The sequence below is a fragment of the Setaria viridis genome, chromosome 3, assembly GCF_005286985.2.
Source record: "Setaria viridis chromosome 3, Setaria_viridis_v4.0, whole genome shotgun sequence".
In the NCBI taxonomy this organism is placed as follows: Eukaryota; Viridiplantae; Streptophyta; class Magnoliopsida; order Poales; family Poaceae; genus Setaria; species Setaria viridis.
The window spans coordinates 12,692,718-12,706,411 of NC_048265.2; the positions used below are offsets into that span (position 1 = coordinate 12,692,718).

General features: G+C 41.4%; 2 protein-coding genes and 1 pseudogene across 2 annotated transcripts; 2 read left to right on the forward strand and 1 right to left on the reverse strand.

Annotated features, from left to right (window-relative positions):
- Nucleotides 1–8: 8 nt before the first annotated feature.
- LOC117849459 (vesicle-fusing ATPase) lies at nucleotides 9–7,509 on the forward strand. The gene is made up of 21 exons (XM_034731018.2): nucleotides 9–314; nucleotides 1,026–1,121; nucleotides 1,206–1,290; nucleotides 1,371–1,421; nucleotides 1,589–1,759; nucleotides 1,873–2,027; nucleotides 2,106–2,214; nucleotides 2,765–2,864; nucleotides 2,945–3,000; nucleotides 3,582–3,647; nucleotides 3,735–3,817; nucleotides 4,439–4,572; nucleotides 4,851–5,061; nucleotides 5,589–5,720; nucleotides 5,801–5,861; nucleotides 5,947–6,006; nucleotides 6,213–6,271; nucleotides 6,374–6,461; nucleotides 6,617–6,739; nucleotides 6,942–7,007; nucleotides 7,087–7,509. The coding sequence occupies exons 1-21, from the start codon at nucleotides 133–135 to the stop codon at nucleotides 7,228–7,230; spliced, it is 2,232 nt and encodes a 743-aa protein (XP_034586909.1). The 5' UTR covers nucleotides 9–132; the 3' UTR covers nucleotides 7,231–7,509.
- A 1,186-nt stretch (nucleotides 7,510–8,695) lies between these two features.
- Nucleotides 8,696–9,817, reverse strand: LOC117849052 (metalloendoproteinase 1-MMP). The gene has a single exon (XM_034730655.1). The coding sequence runs from the start codon at nucleotides 9,815–9,817 to the stop codon at nucleotides 8,696–8,698; it is 1,122 nt and encodes a 373-aa protein (XP_034586546.1).
- Nucleotides 9,818–10,026: 209 nt separating this feature from the next.
- Nucleotides 10,027–10,639, forward strand: LOC140222154 (uncharacterized; annotated as a pseudogene).
- Nucleotides 10,640–13,694: the final 3,055 nt, after the last annotated feature.

Genomic DNA, 13,694 nt, shown 5'->3' on the forward strand with positions numbered 1-13,694 from the left:
GAGCACACACGCCAGCGGGCTTCAGAATCAGAACACAACCGAAGTCGTCCTCCTTCCTCTTCGCGAACAGCGCGACATCACACACGCGCCTGCACGATCTCCTCCCGCGAGCGAGATCTCACCGCCGCAGCCATGGCGGGGAGGTACTACCAGGGGCACGGCGGCGGCGGTGGCGGTGGCGCGTCCATGGAGGTGGTCAGCACGCCGAACCAGGAGCTGGCCCTCACCAACTGCGCCTACGTCTCCTCAGGCGACCTCCGCCGCTTCCCCAACGCGCTCGCCCTCGTCGCCGACGCCTGGGTCTTCACCCTACGATATCCTTTTCTACATGATCTCATAGTTGATTTATGCTCACGCTGTTCTGAGATCTCTCTCGCACGAGCCTGCCTGGCTGCCTGGCGCTTTGATCTGGTCTGGTACCCTCAGTTCGAATCCCTGGTGTAGAGAATTCCGCGTTGATGTTTTGATTTCGGGAGCATATTTAAACTTCTGGTCATCTCGTGGTGTTGATTCGGAAATTCGATTGCATTGAAATTTCGGTCGTCGTGGAATTTATTTCAGCATTGATGCCCGGTTTGGCTTCTTAAAGTATAGACTTATAGTCGACTTCACTATTCTAATTATCGCCATTTAGTAAGGGTATTGGTAACTGTTACTGTAACTATTGATCTGTTTCATGCCATTTGATTGCACCGGAAAAGCCTTGAATGATGAATGAACTTCGAAATGAACCATCATATATAAACGACTATTGATCTGTTTTCTTAGCATACTAGCATGTTAGTGTTGTGTGTTATTTATCATTCTAATTTTATGCTCAATTGTAGTGCTTTGTACTGGTCACCACATTGTGACTGTTGGGTGTTGTCGCCCTAAAATCTAGTTATTTCAAAAATAACATAATCTGGCTTGAACTTTTAGAACACTTAGCAGAATCCTGTGAGAATTTGATAATATTGTGTATTGTCTCTCCTAAGGATTTCACCTTTTCTTCTTCTCTTGTTTGATTCTTAACGAATGTCCACTGCCCATGACGCTGTTACAAGTGGACGCATTGCTTTGAATGCTATTCAGCGTCGGCAGGCAAAGGTTTCAGCTGGGGATTCTGTTACTGTTAGCAGGTAGGAAGTTTGATTGTCCACTGAAATGAATATCTTTATGGGGCTGTGCTGCCTTACTGTTTAACATGATAATGTTTTGCCCAGTTTTGTCCCTCCTGAAGATTTCAAGTTGGCGTTGCTAACTTTAGAGCTAGAGTATGCCAAGGCAAGAGCCAACCGAAATGATGAGGTAAGCTATAACTGTTTATGATGTAGATCTTGCTAGTGCTTGATCAATGTGGTCTCATATGCATTATCTTGGCTTCTCAGCTGGATGCTGTTGTGCTTGCCCAACAACTTCGGAAGAGGTTTCTGGATCAGGTACGGCACAATCAGTTACCGTGATTTCTTCTAGTAGTGCTCTTTTTTTATTGGGTTAACTTTTATGTGTATGCTATTCATTCATTTGCGTGATATTGGTTTATCGATGGACATAGTTTTATTACTGTCTACTTATATGCCCAAAACTCCGCTGATGTTGTTTACAGGTCATGACTTTAGGGCAAAGGGTGCCCTTTGAATTTTATGGAACAAACTATGTATTCACCGTCAATCAAGCTTTGCTAGAGGGTCAAGAGAGTTCCACACCGTTGGATAGAGGATTCCTTTCAAGTGATACATACATCATATTTGAGGCTGCTCCTAATTCAGGAATTAAGGTTCGCCCAAACACCCTCTATATTGTTGTTAGCACTCATTTTAACAGCGAACGTGTCAGAAGCATTATCTATAGCTTGTAACATACCCCAATAAGCCTGTTTTTATACTGTAGGTGTTCAACCAAAAGGAAGCTGCTAGCAGCAAGCTTTTCAAGCATAAAGAGTTTAACCTAGAAAAATTGGGGATTGGTGGGTTAAGTGCTGAATTCACTGACATATTTCGTAGGGCATTTGCTTCAAGAGTATTTCCTCCTCACGTTGTTAGTAAGTAAGTATGGTATATGCTTCACTATTTTTGCTACTGTTTGTAACCGGATGATCTTTTGCTAACTACCAAAATCTGTAGATTGGGCATCAAACATGTAAAGGGTATATTGCTATATGGACCTCCTGGTACTGGCAAGACTCTTATGGCCCGACAAATTGGAAAGCTGTTGAATGGAAAAGATCCCAAGGTATGGATTTTCTTAATGAGCATGGAGTCTGCTATTTACCTTAACTATTTGTGTGACAGCTGTTGTATTATCCTCTTTTTATATGCATCCGAAGGACATTTAAATATATTTGAACCTCAGATTCAAAATTTCAATTGAAGAAGTTTGTTATCCTCAATAGTGTTAATAGATCAGAACTTAAAACTTTTCAGGTACTCTCAGTTTTCTTATTGTAATACTGATTCAACGAAAAAACTGTAATCCTAGTCCATATTGTGTCAACTGTCAATTGCCATGTACTATTAATAGTATACTTGAATTCAGCTCAGATAGCCAGCAAGTCTGTACTTGTATGATTTGTCTAAACTAACACCATAATGCCAGAGGCAAAGATAGAAAATTTAGCCTTCAGGGTCACTATATGTTAATCATATTGCCCAGTGTAAGAGGGTTTGTAAAAACCTGTGCAATCCATTGACTCCACAGATTTTACCTTTCTTCTCTACTGTATAATGCTAGATATCTGTCCATTAAGTCTCTTCCATGTCTAATATCTTCTTTTCAAGCTCAGATTGTGAATGGACCTGAAGTTCTGAGCAAATTTGTTGGAGAAACAGAGAAGAACGTGAGAGATTTGTTTGCCGATGCTGAAAATGAGCAGAAGACACAAGGTATGTTACCTCATCAGGAAAAGACTTCCCATATTTATTTGTGGATTGAACCCTTTTCAAAACCTTATTTTTTGGCACAGGTGATCAAAGTGACCTCCATGTTATCATATTTGATGAAATTGATGCCATCTGCAAGGTGAAGTTCTGTTCCCTTAAGTTTACATCATCATCTGTATTGCACTATTTTCATTTGCCTAGAGATTTCACAAGATTCCAGATTTCTCAAATACAACACGGTGACAGATCAAAGACTTAAATTTCAACTATTACATCACTAGCTCACTAGATAAGTACAGGGTTTTCTTATCAGTTTAGATCTCAGTGGAGTATCCAAGGGTACTAGTGTTTTTATCCCTGTAATTGTTGTGTTTGAGAAAAAAATCCTTATAATTGTTACATGAGTTATCCTCTAAACTGCGATGCTATGGTGGATGACCGTGTATTTAGGAAACATTTTGGCAAGGATACCTAGTTTTAAGAGGCATAGTATCTTCTGGATACCATTGTTTACATGAAACTGTAACATGTGGTATACTATCCCTTAATATTTCCTTCACTTATACCTAACTCCCACATCAAGCTCTTTAGATCTTCTGTAATTTGCAATTTTTGTCTATTGCATGCACTACTGTACTTCATAATTTGATCACTTACAGCATCATTCATTTTTATTTAACACAATAACGAAGTTTGCCTAAATGAAATGTGATTGTGCAGTCTAGAGGATCAACCCGTGATGGTACAGGTGTACATGATAGCATTGTAAACCAGCTCCTTACAAAGGTGCGTTCTCCTAGAATCTGTACTTCAGATTTTTGTTCTTTTAAGTTCATATAATACTGAGTTATGATCAAAATGTGCACCTTTTAGATAGATGGTGTTGAGGCATTGAATAATGTGTTGCTTATTGGAATGACAAATCGTAAGGATTTGCTTGATGAAGCTTTATTGAGGTAAGTTCTGTTTCTCTTTGGTTCATTTTTCTATTTATTTGGCAAAGTCATCAATTTAGTAGTTTAGGGCCTCTTTGGAGTTATTCTAGAAAGCTGTGGTGTGAAGAAAAATGTAATTTTACAAACTAGAGGCATGTACAACCACTGTTTAGGAAAAAAAAAGATGTCCTGGGTGGAGTTTCTAACTCTACAAAGAATACTATACAGTTTTAGCAATACTGTGGTTTTCAAAACTACAGGATTTGATGCATCCAAATACCTTATAGCTTTCCCAAATCATAGTATTTTAAAAGCTGCAGTATGTTTTCAAAACTCCAAAAAAGCTCTGTATCCAAACAGGCCCAGTAGCCCAAGATGTGTCATAATGAAACAATGGAGTTGATCGATGATACAAATAGATAAATTAAATGTGTCTATAAATGAATTCGGACTAGATCCTGATTCCCGAAAACATATTAGATCATTGAATTGAATGTATGCAGTGCCAGTTTGTCATTTATTTCTCACCTTCAGTCATTCTCTTGTGTGGCAATACAAAGAGGTTGATATTGCACCTTGACCGCAGTTACTTTGTTTTTATAATTTGCATAAGTTCATTGCCCTTTGATACATGTGTTGCAGACCTGGGCGGTTGGAAGTTCACATTGAGATAAACCTGCCTGACGAAAATGGTCGTTTGCAGATCCTTCAAATTCATACAAATAAGATGAAAGAGAATTCTTTCCTATCTCCAGATATTAATCTTCATGAGCTAGGTCTGTCTTCTTTTTGGTGAATTGGTATTACTTTCAGGCATTGCATTCACTGTAGCAGACGTTTCCAATATTTTTATAGCGTGCCTGGTTTTTTGGCTGAATCATGGTAGTGCTATTTGTTGAACTTGTGATATTTGAAATTTTCTTTCGAAATATTTATTGCAACATTACTTATGTATACATTAGCACTGAGTTTATCATTGGAAATTCTTTATGTATCGAATGGATTAATGATTGTTAAAACTATATCCAAATGACACCTGATCTGCTGAATGAAGCTGCACGGACAAAGAACTACAGTGGAGCAGAATTGGAAGGTGTAGTCAAAAGTGCTGTCTCGTTTGCTTTGAATCGGCAGATAACTATGGATGACCTCACTAAACCTTTGGATGAGGAAAGCATTAAGGTTACTATGGATGATTTTGTGAATGCACTTCATGAAATTACTCCTGCATTTGGTGCTTCTACCGATAACCTTGAAAGATGCAGGTGTGTGTTGTAATATCTTTGAAAATTAATTTAGCAAAATGCCAAAATGCCATCTATACATATGTTAAATGCAAAACGATTGGATTTTTCTAAGGGTATTGCTGGAATCCACTCTGCTGCATAGCACATATCTTCTTTCCATGTGTCCATTGGATCTCTCCATGTTCTATAGTGCATACTTCTACACACTTCTGTTAAATATTTGAAACTTTATGGATTCTTTCTATCTTTTAGCTAGCTTATTAGTAGGAAGTTCTCTCTCTCATTTTATCTGGGTGAATATTTTTTGTGCTATGTCATGGACAACTTAATTTGACATTAACTGATTGCATGTCGCAGCATTTTCAGCAGCTCAAGCATATGAGAGTTATTTGTTCTTGGATGTTTTTTCACACGTATATGTGTTTCTGTAGTTAGTTTCCTGTGTACCTTATTTAATAAATACTGTTGGCCTTCATATTTAGTGAACAAAAATATTGTTTGGTTTTATATTCGACGCCTTCACCTTTATTTGAAAAAATATGCAGATTGCGTGGTATTGTTGACTGTGGCAAGGCACATAAGCACATTTACCAAAGAGCTATGCTCCTTGTGGAGCAAGTTAAAGTAAGCAAAGGTAGCCCACTTGTGACTTGCCTCTTGGAAGGTCCTGCTGGAAGGTACAGTATCTAAATGCTAAAGCATATCCTTGTTGTCTTTAAAAACTTTTCTGGAAACTTATCTATGTTTACTGCTTCAGTGGTAAATCAGCTATGGCAGCTAGTGTTGGCATTGACAGTGATTTTGCATATGTCAAAATTGTAAGTTTCCTTTATTTCTGGTTTTCCTACATACTCTATTAAGGTATATAGGACTAAATTTCTGAATTGTGCTTTTTCACTATAGATATCAGCAGAAACTATGATTGGTTTCAGTGAAAGCAGCAAATGCGCACAGATTTGCAAGGTCAGTGAGTTTTTGCATAACACATTTAGTAGCTTATTCAAGTTAGTTAATACGAGTATATGGAACAATCTATTTGAAACTTTATCCCATTTACTGTTCCTGCGTTCTTTTGCAGCATTTTGCTGTTTCTTTTCTCTTATCTTGTTTGCTTTTTGTGTGCTTTCACACAATATATTGAGTTTGTGTATCTTGTTGTTAAAACACAGGTTTTTGAGGATGCATACAAATCTCAATTCAGCATCATAATTCTTGATGATATTGAAAGGTACTTGAGCTCTTGATTCTAAAACAGAACTCGCTGTCATGCAACCTATGTACGTCCCATTTTGCTTTGACTGTGTTATGATATTCTGATATGATCTTGTAGGTTACTGGAGTATGTAGCCATTGGACCACGTTTCTCGAACCTAATCTCACAAACTCTTCTGGTCCTCCTCAAGAGGGTCCCTCCTAAGGTTTGCATAATTGCACTTTAGTATTATCCTTGAGCACTGCTAACATGTTAGACATTGATGCTAGACAATTATCTGCTCTTTTCCTTTTCTGAAAATAAAGTCATATCCCTTTTTCCTTATCTCATTTGACCTGCATACCTCTTTGTATTTTGCAGGGAAAAAACTTGCTTGTTATTGGAACAACAAGTGAGGTTGGCTTCCTAGAATCTGTTGGAATGTGTGACGTGTTCTCTGTGACCTACCATGTTCCCAAACTGAAAAAGGAGGATGCCAAAAAGGTAAGAAATACCATAACAGATCTGTTATCTCTTGAGTAGTTGGAATGCTACATACTGCATTTGTGAAATGGCAACATGGCAAGGATACTATGGAATGCAATATACTGCTTTATTGTTTTTCTCTGCAAATTTGATGGTCACAGGATAGTTTAAAGTTTGTGCCTAAGATTTTCCAGCTGAACATTTTCTGGTTTATCTGCAGGTGTTGCAGAATCTTAATGTGTTCGATGAAGGCGATCTTGATGCAGCAGCAGAAGCACTGGACGATGTAATCTTCTTTCTAGAATTCTTAGTATCTGTTCAATCAGAATCATGAATGGTCAAATGACAATGCTTCCTTACTGCAGATGCCAATCAAGAAGTTGTACACACTTGTTGAGATGTCTGCACAGGGGCCAACAGGGGGAAGCGCAGAAGCAATTTACGCCGGAGAGGAGAAGATAGATATCAACCATTTCTTTAGCATCTTGAGTGATATTATCCGTTATTAAGCATTCTTGGAACAGAAATGGACTGTTAGGTGTCAAAATAGGAATTTGTTTGCGCCTTTACTTCATCACTCCTATCATCCTTACAGAGTGTAGAGTGGATTGGTGAGTTGTGTTTCCTTGGTGCGCCTATACGATCTGTTGCTGTCGCGCTGATTGGATATAGGCGAGTTACACGATGTAGCATTTTTGTATTGTATGCAGATGTTTATACAGTTGATGTGGATCCAGCTACACACCACAGAATATAACTGATTTTGGTGCCCCTTTTATATGGTTTCAGCTTGCCTGTGTTGATATGGAATATGAACAGTCTGTTGTATTGAAAGATCACAATACAATTTACAGTGATAATCGTGTGGCTATAACTTCTTTTTGTTTTTGAGAGCTGTGTCAATAATTTTGGCAAGCCATTTATGAATGCTGATGCTTGCTGGAAGCAGTACAGCAGATACTGCATTCTACTGATTCTAGCCTCAATAACAGTACGTGCTACGTAGGCTTAGGAGGTTTTCATGGAGCTGAAGCATCGAGATACTGCTGATAACACAATCATGCAGTCGTGTTCATGCCGAGTTTACATACTCCCTCCGTTCCAAATTATAAGTCATTCTAACTTTCTTGGAGAGTCAAATATTTTTATGTTTGACCAAAATTATAAAGAAAATTACAAAAGTTTATGGCACCGAATAGATATACTATGAAAATATATTTAATGAAGAAACCAATGGTACCTATTTGATATCATGAATGTTAGCACTTTATTGTATAAATTTGGTCAAACTTGAGATGCTTTGACTCTCCAAGAAAGTTGGAATGACTTATAATTTGGAACGGAGGGAGTAGCATCTAACACGAGATGTACAAAAAGCTTTCAAAATAACGCTTCGTACTGCTGGGGCGGTATATGATGATGATGCCTAAACATCTGCTAACAAAAATAACGAGGAACACTTCATACCACTGTTGGGGCAAAATACATGGTGACGAATAAACATCCTGATTTAGGCGAATTCGAAGTTGAGGTGATGGGATAAGTCTTCTATTGAAGCAAATTTGTCCATAGCTTAATTGGCACATATTTTTTGTCTATGAGAAACTTAATTTTTCACCTTAATTACTCATTTCAATATATCACCTGCTCTGGAACTATAAATTGCTCGATGGATCATGCTTCCGCTCCGTCAGCAACGACCCATATAATTCAGCTTGCATGGTTGCATGCCACTTTTGAAATGAGAAGAAAGTGTGACTCGTGACCACTGCATCATGGGTTCCAAATAGCTATTCCTCCTTGACAAACAAAAAAATTATAATGAGATCAGCAAAAAAAAATTATAGGAAGTGTGAAACACAAAACCAGCTTGAAGAGGCTTTCCCCTCTCTAGAGAATCGCGCTAACTAACAAGGCATGCACTCTGTTTCTTAATTATACACTTTCGCTACCTAAAAGATGTATATTTTATTTTTACATGTGTGTCACTAGCATGACTAAGACTACGCCAACAAAGCTAACTGAACCAGCAAGCCTGCTTCCTCTCCCCGGCGACGACGCAGAGGGAGAAGGAGAGGGGTCGCTCCTCCGCGGCGGTGCGGGGGCGTGTTGCTCGTGCCTGCTGAACAGTGGGTTGGACCCGTACAGCAGCTGGACACCATCGATGTCATCCACGCTGAGCTCCACCTTCCTTTCGCCGGCGTCGATGTACGGGTACATGACCGCCTCCGGCGACGACGAGTGCCCGAGCCCGAGGATGTGCCCGATCTCGTGCGTCGCCACGGACTCCAGGTCCATGGTCGACGAGCCCGCCGCTTCACTGCCCACGTCCACCGTCCAACGCTCCGCCGCGTCGAAGTGGACTCGTCCGTCCATGGGGCCGTAGGCATGGGCGACGACGCCTTCCTCCCCGTCGAACGGCGCGCCGTCCCCGTGGTCGCCCTCGAAGAAGCTCACCCTGATGTCGGCCTGGCGGTTGTAGTAGACGTCGGTCTCGACGAACTCCACGGGGATGACCTCCGCCCACCGCGCGAACGCGCTCCGGAACGCGGCGCGCACGGCCTCGGGCGGCAGGTAGCCGACGGCCGTCGGCGAGATGGAGTACGTCAGCACCAGATGGCCCGGCGGCCCCGTCCACCGCGGCTCGCCGTCGAGGAACGTGAACCGGCTGGTCTTCGAGTCCGACATGGGCACGGACACGCGGCCGTCGCCGACGCCGCAGCGCGGCGAGGTGATCCGGCCGAGCGTGGCGGCGTCGAGCCGGCCGGTGACCGGCAGGCCGAGCCTGGACTGGTACCGCTTCACGGCGGCCTCCGTGCGGCCGTCGAACGCGTCGTCGTGCGGCCCCGCACTGGGATCCATGTACCCGAACCTCGCCAGGTTGCTCTTCAGCTCGGCGAGGCCCGCGACGCGGCTGCCCCGCCCGGCGTCCCGCGGGTGCTTCGACGAGCGCCACGCCGCGCCGTGCGGGTGCCGGTGCAGCCCCGCCGCGGCGGCCGCCGGTGCGGGCCGTGCGGTGGATACGTGGTGGCACGAGAGGGTGCCAAGCAGCAGCACCAACAGGAGGCACGCGGCCGCCCGGCGCCACGGGAACATCGGAGCCAGGCTGCTGTATATAATATACGTCGTCGTCGTCGTCGGTTATTCTCGCTGGATACTCGACTCGTCCAGGTCAATGCAGTAGACCAACGCTATTAGTATTATACACACAGACGGCTTTAATTCAGGTGATGTCGGACTCGGAATCCTAACGCTAGCTGGCACTTCCGATTCCGACTGGGCTGCGAACTCCGTTCCGGAGGCCGGAGCACCTCGTCCATAAAACGTCGCGATAGAATGCTCACCCCAAAGCAGCGAAAGGAATTCCTAGCCGCGCCATGGCCACCTCCCTCCTCCCCGCGGCGGCGCCATTCTTGCCGCGCCCGTGCCACCACGCGCCGCTGCTGTCGCCGTCGGTTCGACCGTTCCAGCCGTCCAGCGTCCTCATGGTGCAGTGGACGCCGCCGCCTCCTGGCTGGTTCAAGATGAACTTCGATGGTTCCGTCTACCACGACGGCTCAGGGCGGGCCAGCATCGGCGGCGCGATCCGCGACAGCGGCGGCCGTCGTGCTCGCCTTCGCCGAGCGGACGGAGCACTCGACGGTCGGCATCGTCGAGGCGCGCGCCATGATCCGCGGGCTGCGCCTCGCGCTCGGGCTGGGCCTGCGGCGGGTGGTGGCCGAGGGGGACGATCTCGTGCTGGTGCAGCTGCTGCGCGGCGAAGAGACGCAGACGCGGATCCCCATCGCGATGCAGGAGGAGCTCCATTGGCTGCTGCGATGCTTTGCCGGCCGCGACGTCAGGCACGTGTATCGGGAGGGGAACCAGGTGGCGCACGTCCTCTGCCGGCAGGCGTACCACAGCCCCGGGGTTGGGTAGGGATAGTGCCGTCCGCCGTGTTTGAGAAGGCTGAGGACGACATGGCAGCGGGGCTGGCCGGTGCATCCGAGGCAGCAGAGAGGGAGGCGCGCGGAGGGCCAGCCGGGCGTCCGGGCCAAGAACGGATCGAGAATGCTTAGATTTACTTGTTCTGATCGAGAATTCCTTTCACAATGATTGTAAACTCTTTCCTAGATCTATATTAGCCTACAAGTAAAAGGGAGCAATTAAGAACCATAAGCTGGTGCATACGTGATTTAGAGCAAGCTACAATACCCAAGTACATCCATCATCCTTATGATAAATTCATATTTCTAGCATCTCCTACGGCAAACATAAGCCACAAAGTAATCACACAGAATCCCCTCTACTCTGCAAACACTCCGACTTCAAATTCAATATTTCCTGATATGCTCACCAAAACTTAAAGAGTTTGAATACTTTGTGGAAAGGTAAAATCTTGTACTACTTTCTAGTACATCATATTCTGAAATTTGGCCACCATCAACTATACCCGCACTGTGCACTGACTGAAAAATCATGTAACACAACGCAGACCTAATTACCAAACTTAAACAAGGGCAAACCGGAGATCAACAGAAAGGAAAATGATTAATTAGGTCCATCACATATATGAGAACATGAGCCGTCCGTGATCGGCTCTTGTCGTTCTCCACAATGGCGTGGCTGCGACGAAGGGTAATCAAAGGACCGGTGGTGACATGGGCTTGACAACAAAATCAAAATCCCACCTAGTAGCAGATCCATGCATGTAATGCGGATGCAAGAAAAATTGTGCAGTGCCTCATAGAGTCATAATGGCGTTATATTGGTCTCACCCTAAATGCAAATCAAAAGGAATAGAAAGAAATTGAGCTAATAGGATGCTGCAAAGCACTGATATACAGCCAGGTGCAGGTAAATTTGTTTCCAGCAATCTGAAATAACATAATTTTTTAAATTTCTGACAGCCATCTTACACCCAACACACCATAAACTGCATCATATAGGCAAGTGGTCCTTGCTGGTTGGATCCTGCAACAATTGTTCAAGGACTCTTAATTCACAACAATCCACTGTCATCATATCACATCCTTTTGCTATACAAGTCGATGAAACCTGGAGTAAAATGCATGGCTGCACCTCGAACCTGGCAGGGAGTGTCATCTAGGTCCCCAAACTCCTAAAATAAATTTTACTCCATGCCAAAAGATTAAAGACGAACAAAAAGATAGAAAGTCTGGGGACCTAGATTGAACAGGAGGACAAAAGTATTGAAATGACACTATGAGAACAAAGGATTGAACATGAGGAACAAAAAATGATTAAAGACGAATAAAAAGATTGAGCATCACAAACATTTGATTATATCGGACAAAAATAAAAATTGAACATTGCGAACAAATAAATCCATATCACTGAACACCTTAGTCTACAAAATCAAACAAATAATTTAGTATCACAAACAAATCAGTCCAAAAAATATGAATCCACGCGAGAAGAAATTATAATTACGTACAAATAATTTAGTTTATAAAAAAAATAAATAATCTAACATCACGAACAAATATTATAACATTGCGAAAAAATTATTCTTACTATCAAACAATTTAATATATAAAGAGAACAAATATTATAACATCATGAACAAGTAATTCTATAAGCATGAATGCATACACACACGAACAATGGAGAACAGATATATCCACGTTGCAAAAAAGTAATTTTATGCTCATAGAATAAGTAAAATATACAAATAAAAATAAAAATAAATAAAATAAATGAGAAAAATATAGAATTAAAGGAAAATACAATAAATTAAGAATTATAAAGAAATAAAATAAAATAATATATAAAAGAGATGACAAATGAAAAAAATAAGATATAAAAGAGATGAAGATAAAAAATATGATAAAAGTACAATAAGATATAATAAAGTAAAAAATGAAATAATTTCAAATATAAGGAAATGAAAAGAAATAAAAAAGGTTAAAATTAAATAAATAAATAAGAAAAGAAAAGGCAAAAGAAAATTTAGGAAAAAGTTAGTTTATTCAAAAAGAGAAAAATAAAAAAAGATAAATAAAAAATATTTTTACACATTAATATTTATATGGAATAAATATTTATAGAAATTAGTTATCTCATTTAAATAGATCCTCAATTAATAACAACCACAAACCATGTGATATTACAATGGTAGTATACTAAACTCCCAAGTTGGTTGTCTAGAGTTTGAACCCTTTATATTCACTATTTCTCTCCCACCGTTTGAAAAAAAAAGGGGCTAAATTTAGTGGGCCGAAAGCAATGAAAAAAAGAAAAAAAATAAATAGTTGCCAACCAGCTTTGTGATATTAGTAAAATCAATACATTACTTAAACCTATCTTTGTAGCAGTACTTGTAGACCATGTCAATACGAGCCATGTACATGAAAATGATCCAACAAAATCGCACGTGTAATGTCATCATCATTCCAAAAATCTTCAGAATTTTATGTCTTCCCTATATGTATCTCCATCATCATGATGAGGGTTTGTCCATACTACCATCCAATTTAGGTTTGAATCAATCTTCAATAATATCTTATTTTCCCTTTGCTTTATTTCCATCTGTACAAAAATCATATATGCTTCACCCATTGCCATTTTCTATATAACCGTAGCACATATCACTAGCCGTTCATGGTTAGTTTGCACACAGGGTTAGTTTAACTCCTGAAAAGAAAGCTCATATTGTTATTGCTAAATGCTCCCTCCATTTTTAAATAAATAAAGTCTCTTTGATTTCGTTGAGCTCTTGCACTATAAAGGACTTTGACATGTTCAATGATTTATGTGAGCAATATTACTTATCCTCGGATCTCACCTCTTGCGTGCCACTATAATGTAAAGTCTTTGCCATTCTGGTCTTGTATTCCTAGCTATGACCTATCTTTGTTTTCTGAGATTATGACCTATCTATTCTGTGTAGGTAATTTAGTCCTCTAATTTCACACATAACAACTCACCGTAGCAACGCATGGGCATTATGCTAGTATATCACATATGTAAA

Excerpts from the sequence above, each read along its gene's own strand:
- LOC117849459 (XM_034731018.2), top strand. The coding sequence starts at position 133 with ATGGCGGGGAGGTACTACCAGGGGCACGGCGGCGGCGGTGGCGGTGGC. Across the intron at positions 5,721-5,800 it reads TTGGAAGGTCCTGCTGGAAG|TGGTAAATCAGCTATGGCAG; the intron begins GTACAGTATCTA and ends TTACTGCTTCAG. Across the intron at positions 5,862-5,946 it reads ATTTTGCATATGTCAAAATT|ATATCAGCAGAAACTATGAT; the intron begins GTAAGTTTCCTT and ends TTTTCACTATAG.
- LOC117849052 (XM_034730655.1), bottom strand. The coding sequence starts at position 9,817 with ATGTTCCCGTGGCGCCGGGCGGCCGCGTGCCTCCTGTTGGTGCTGCTG.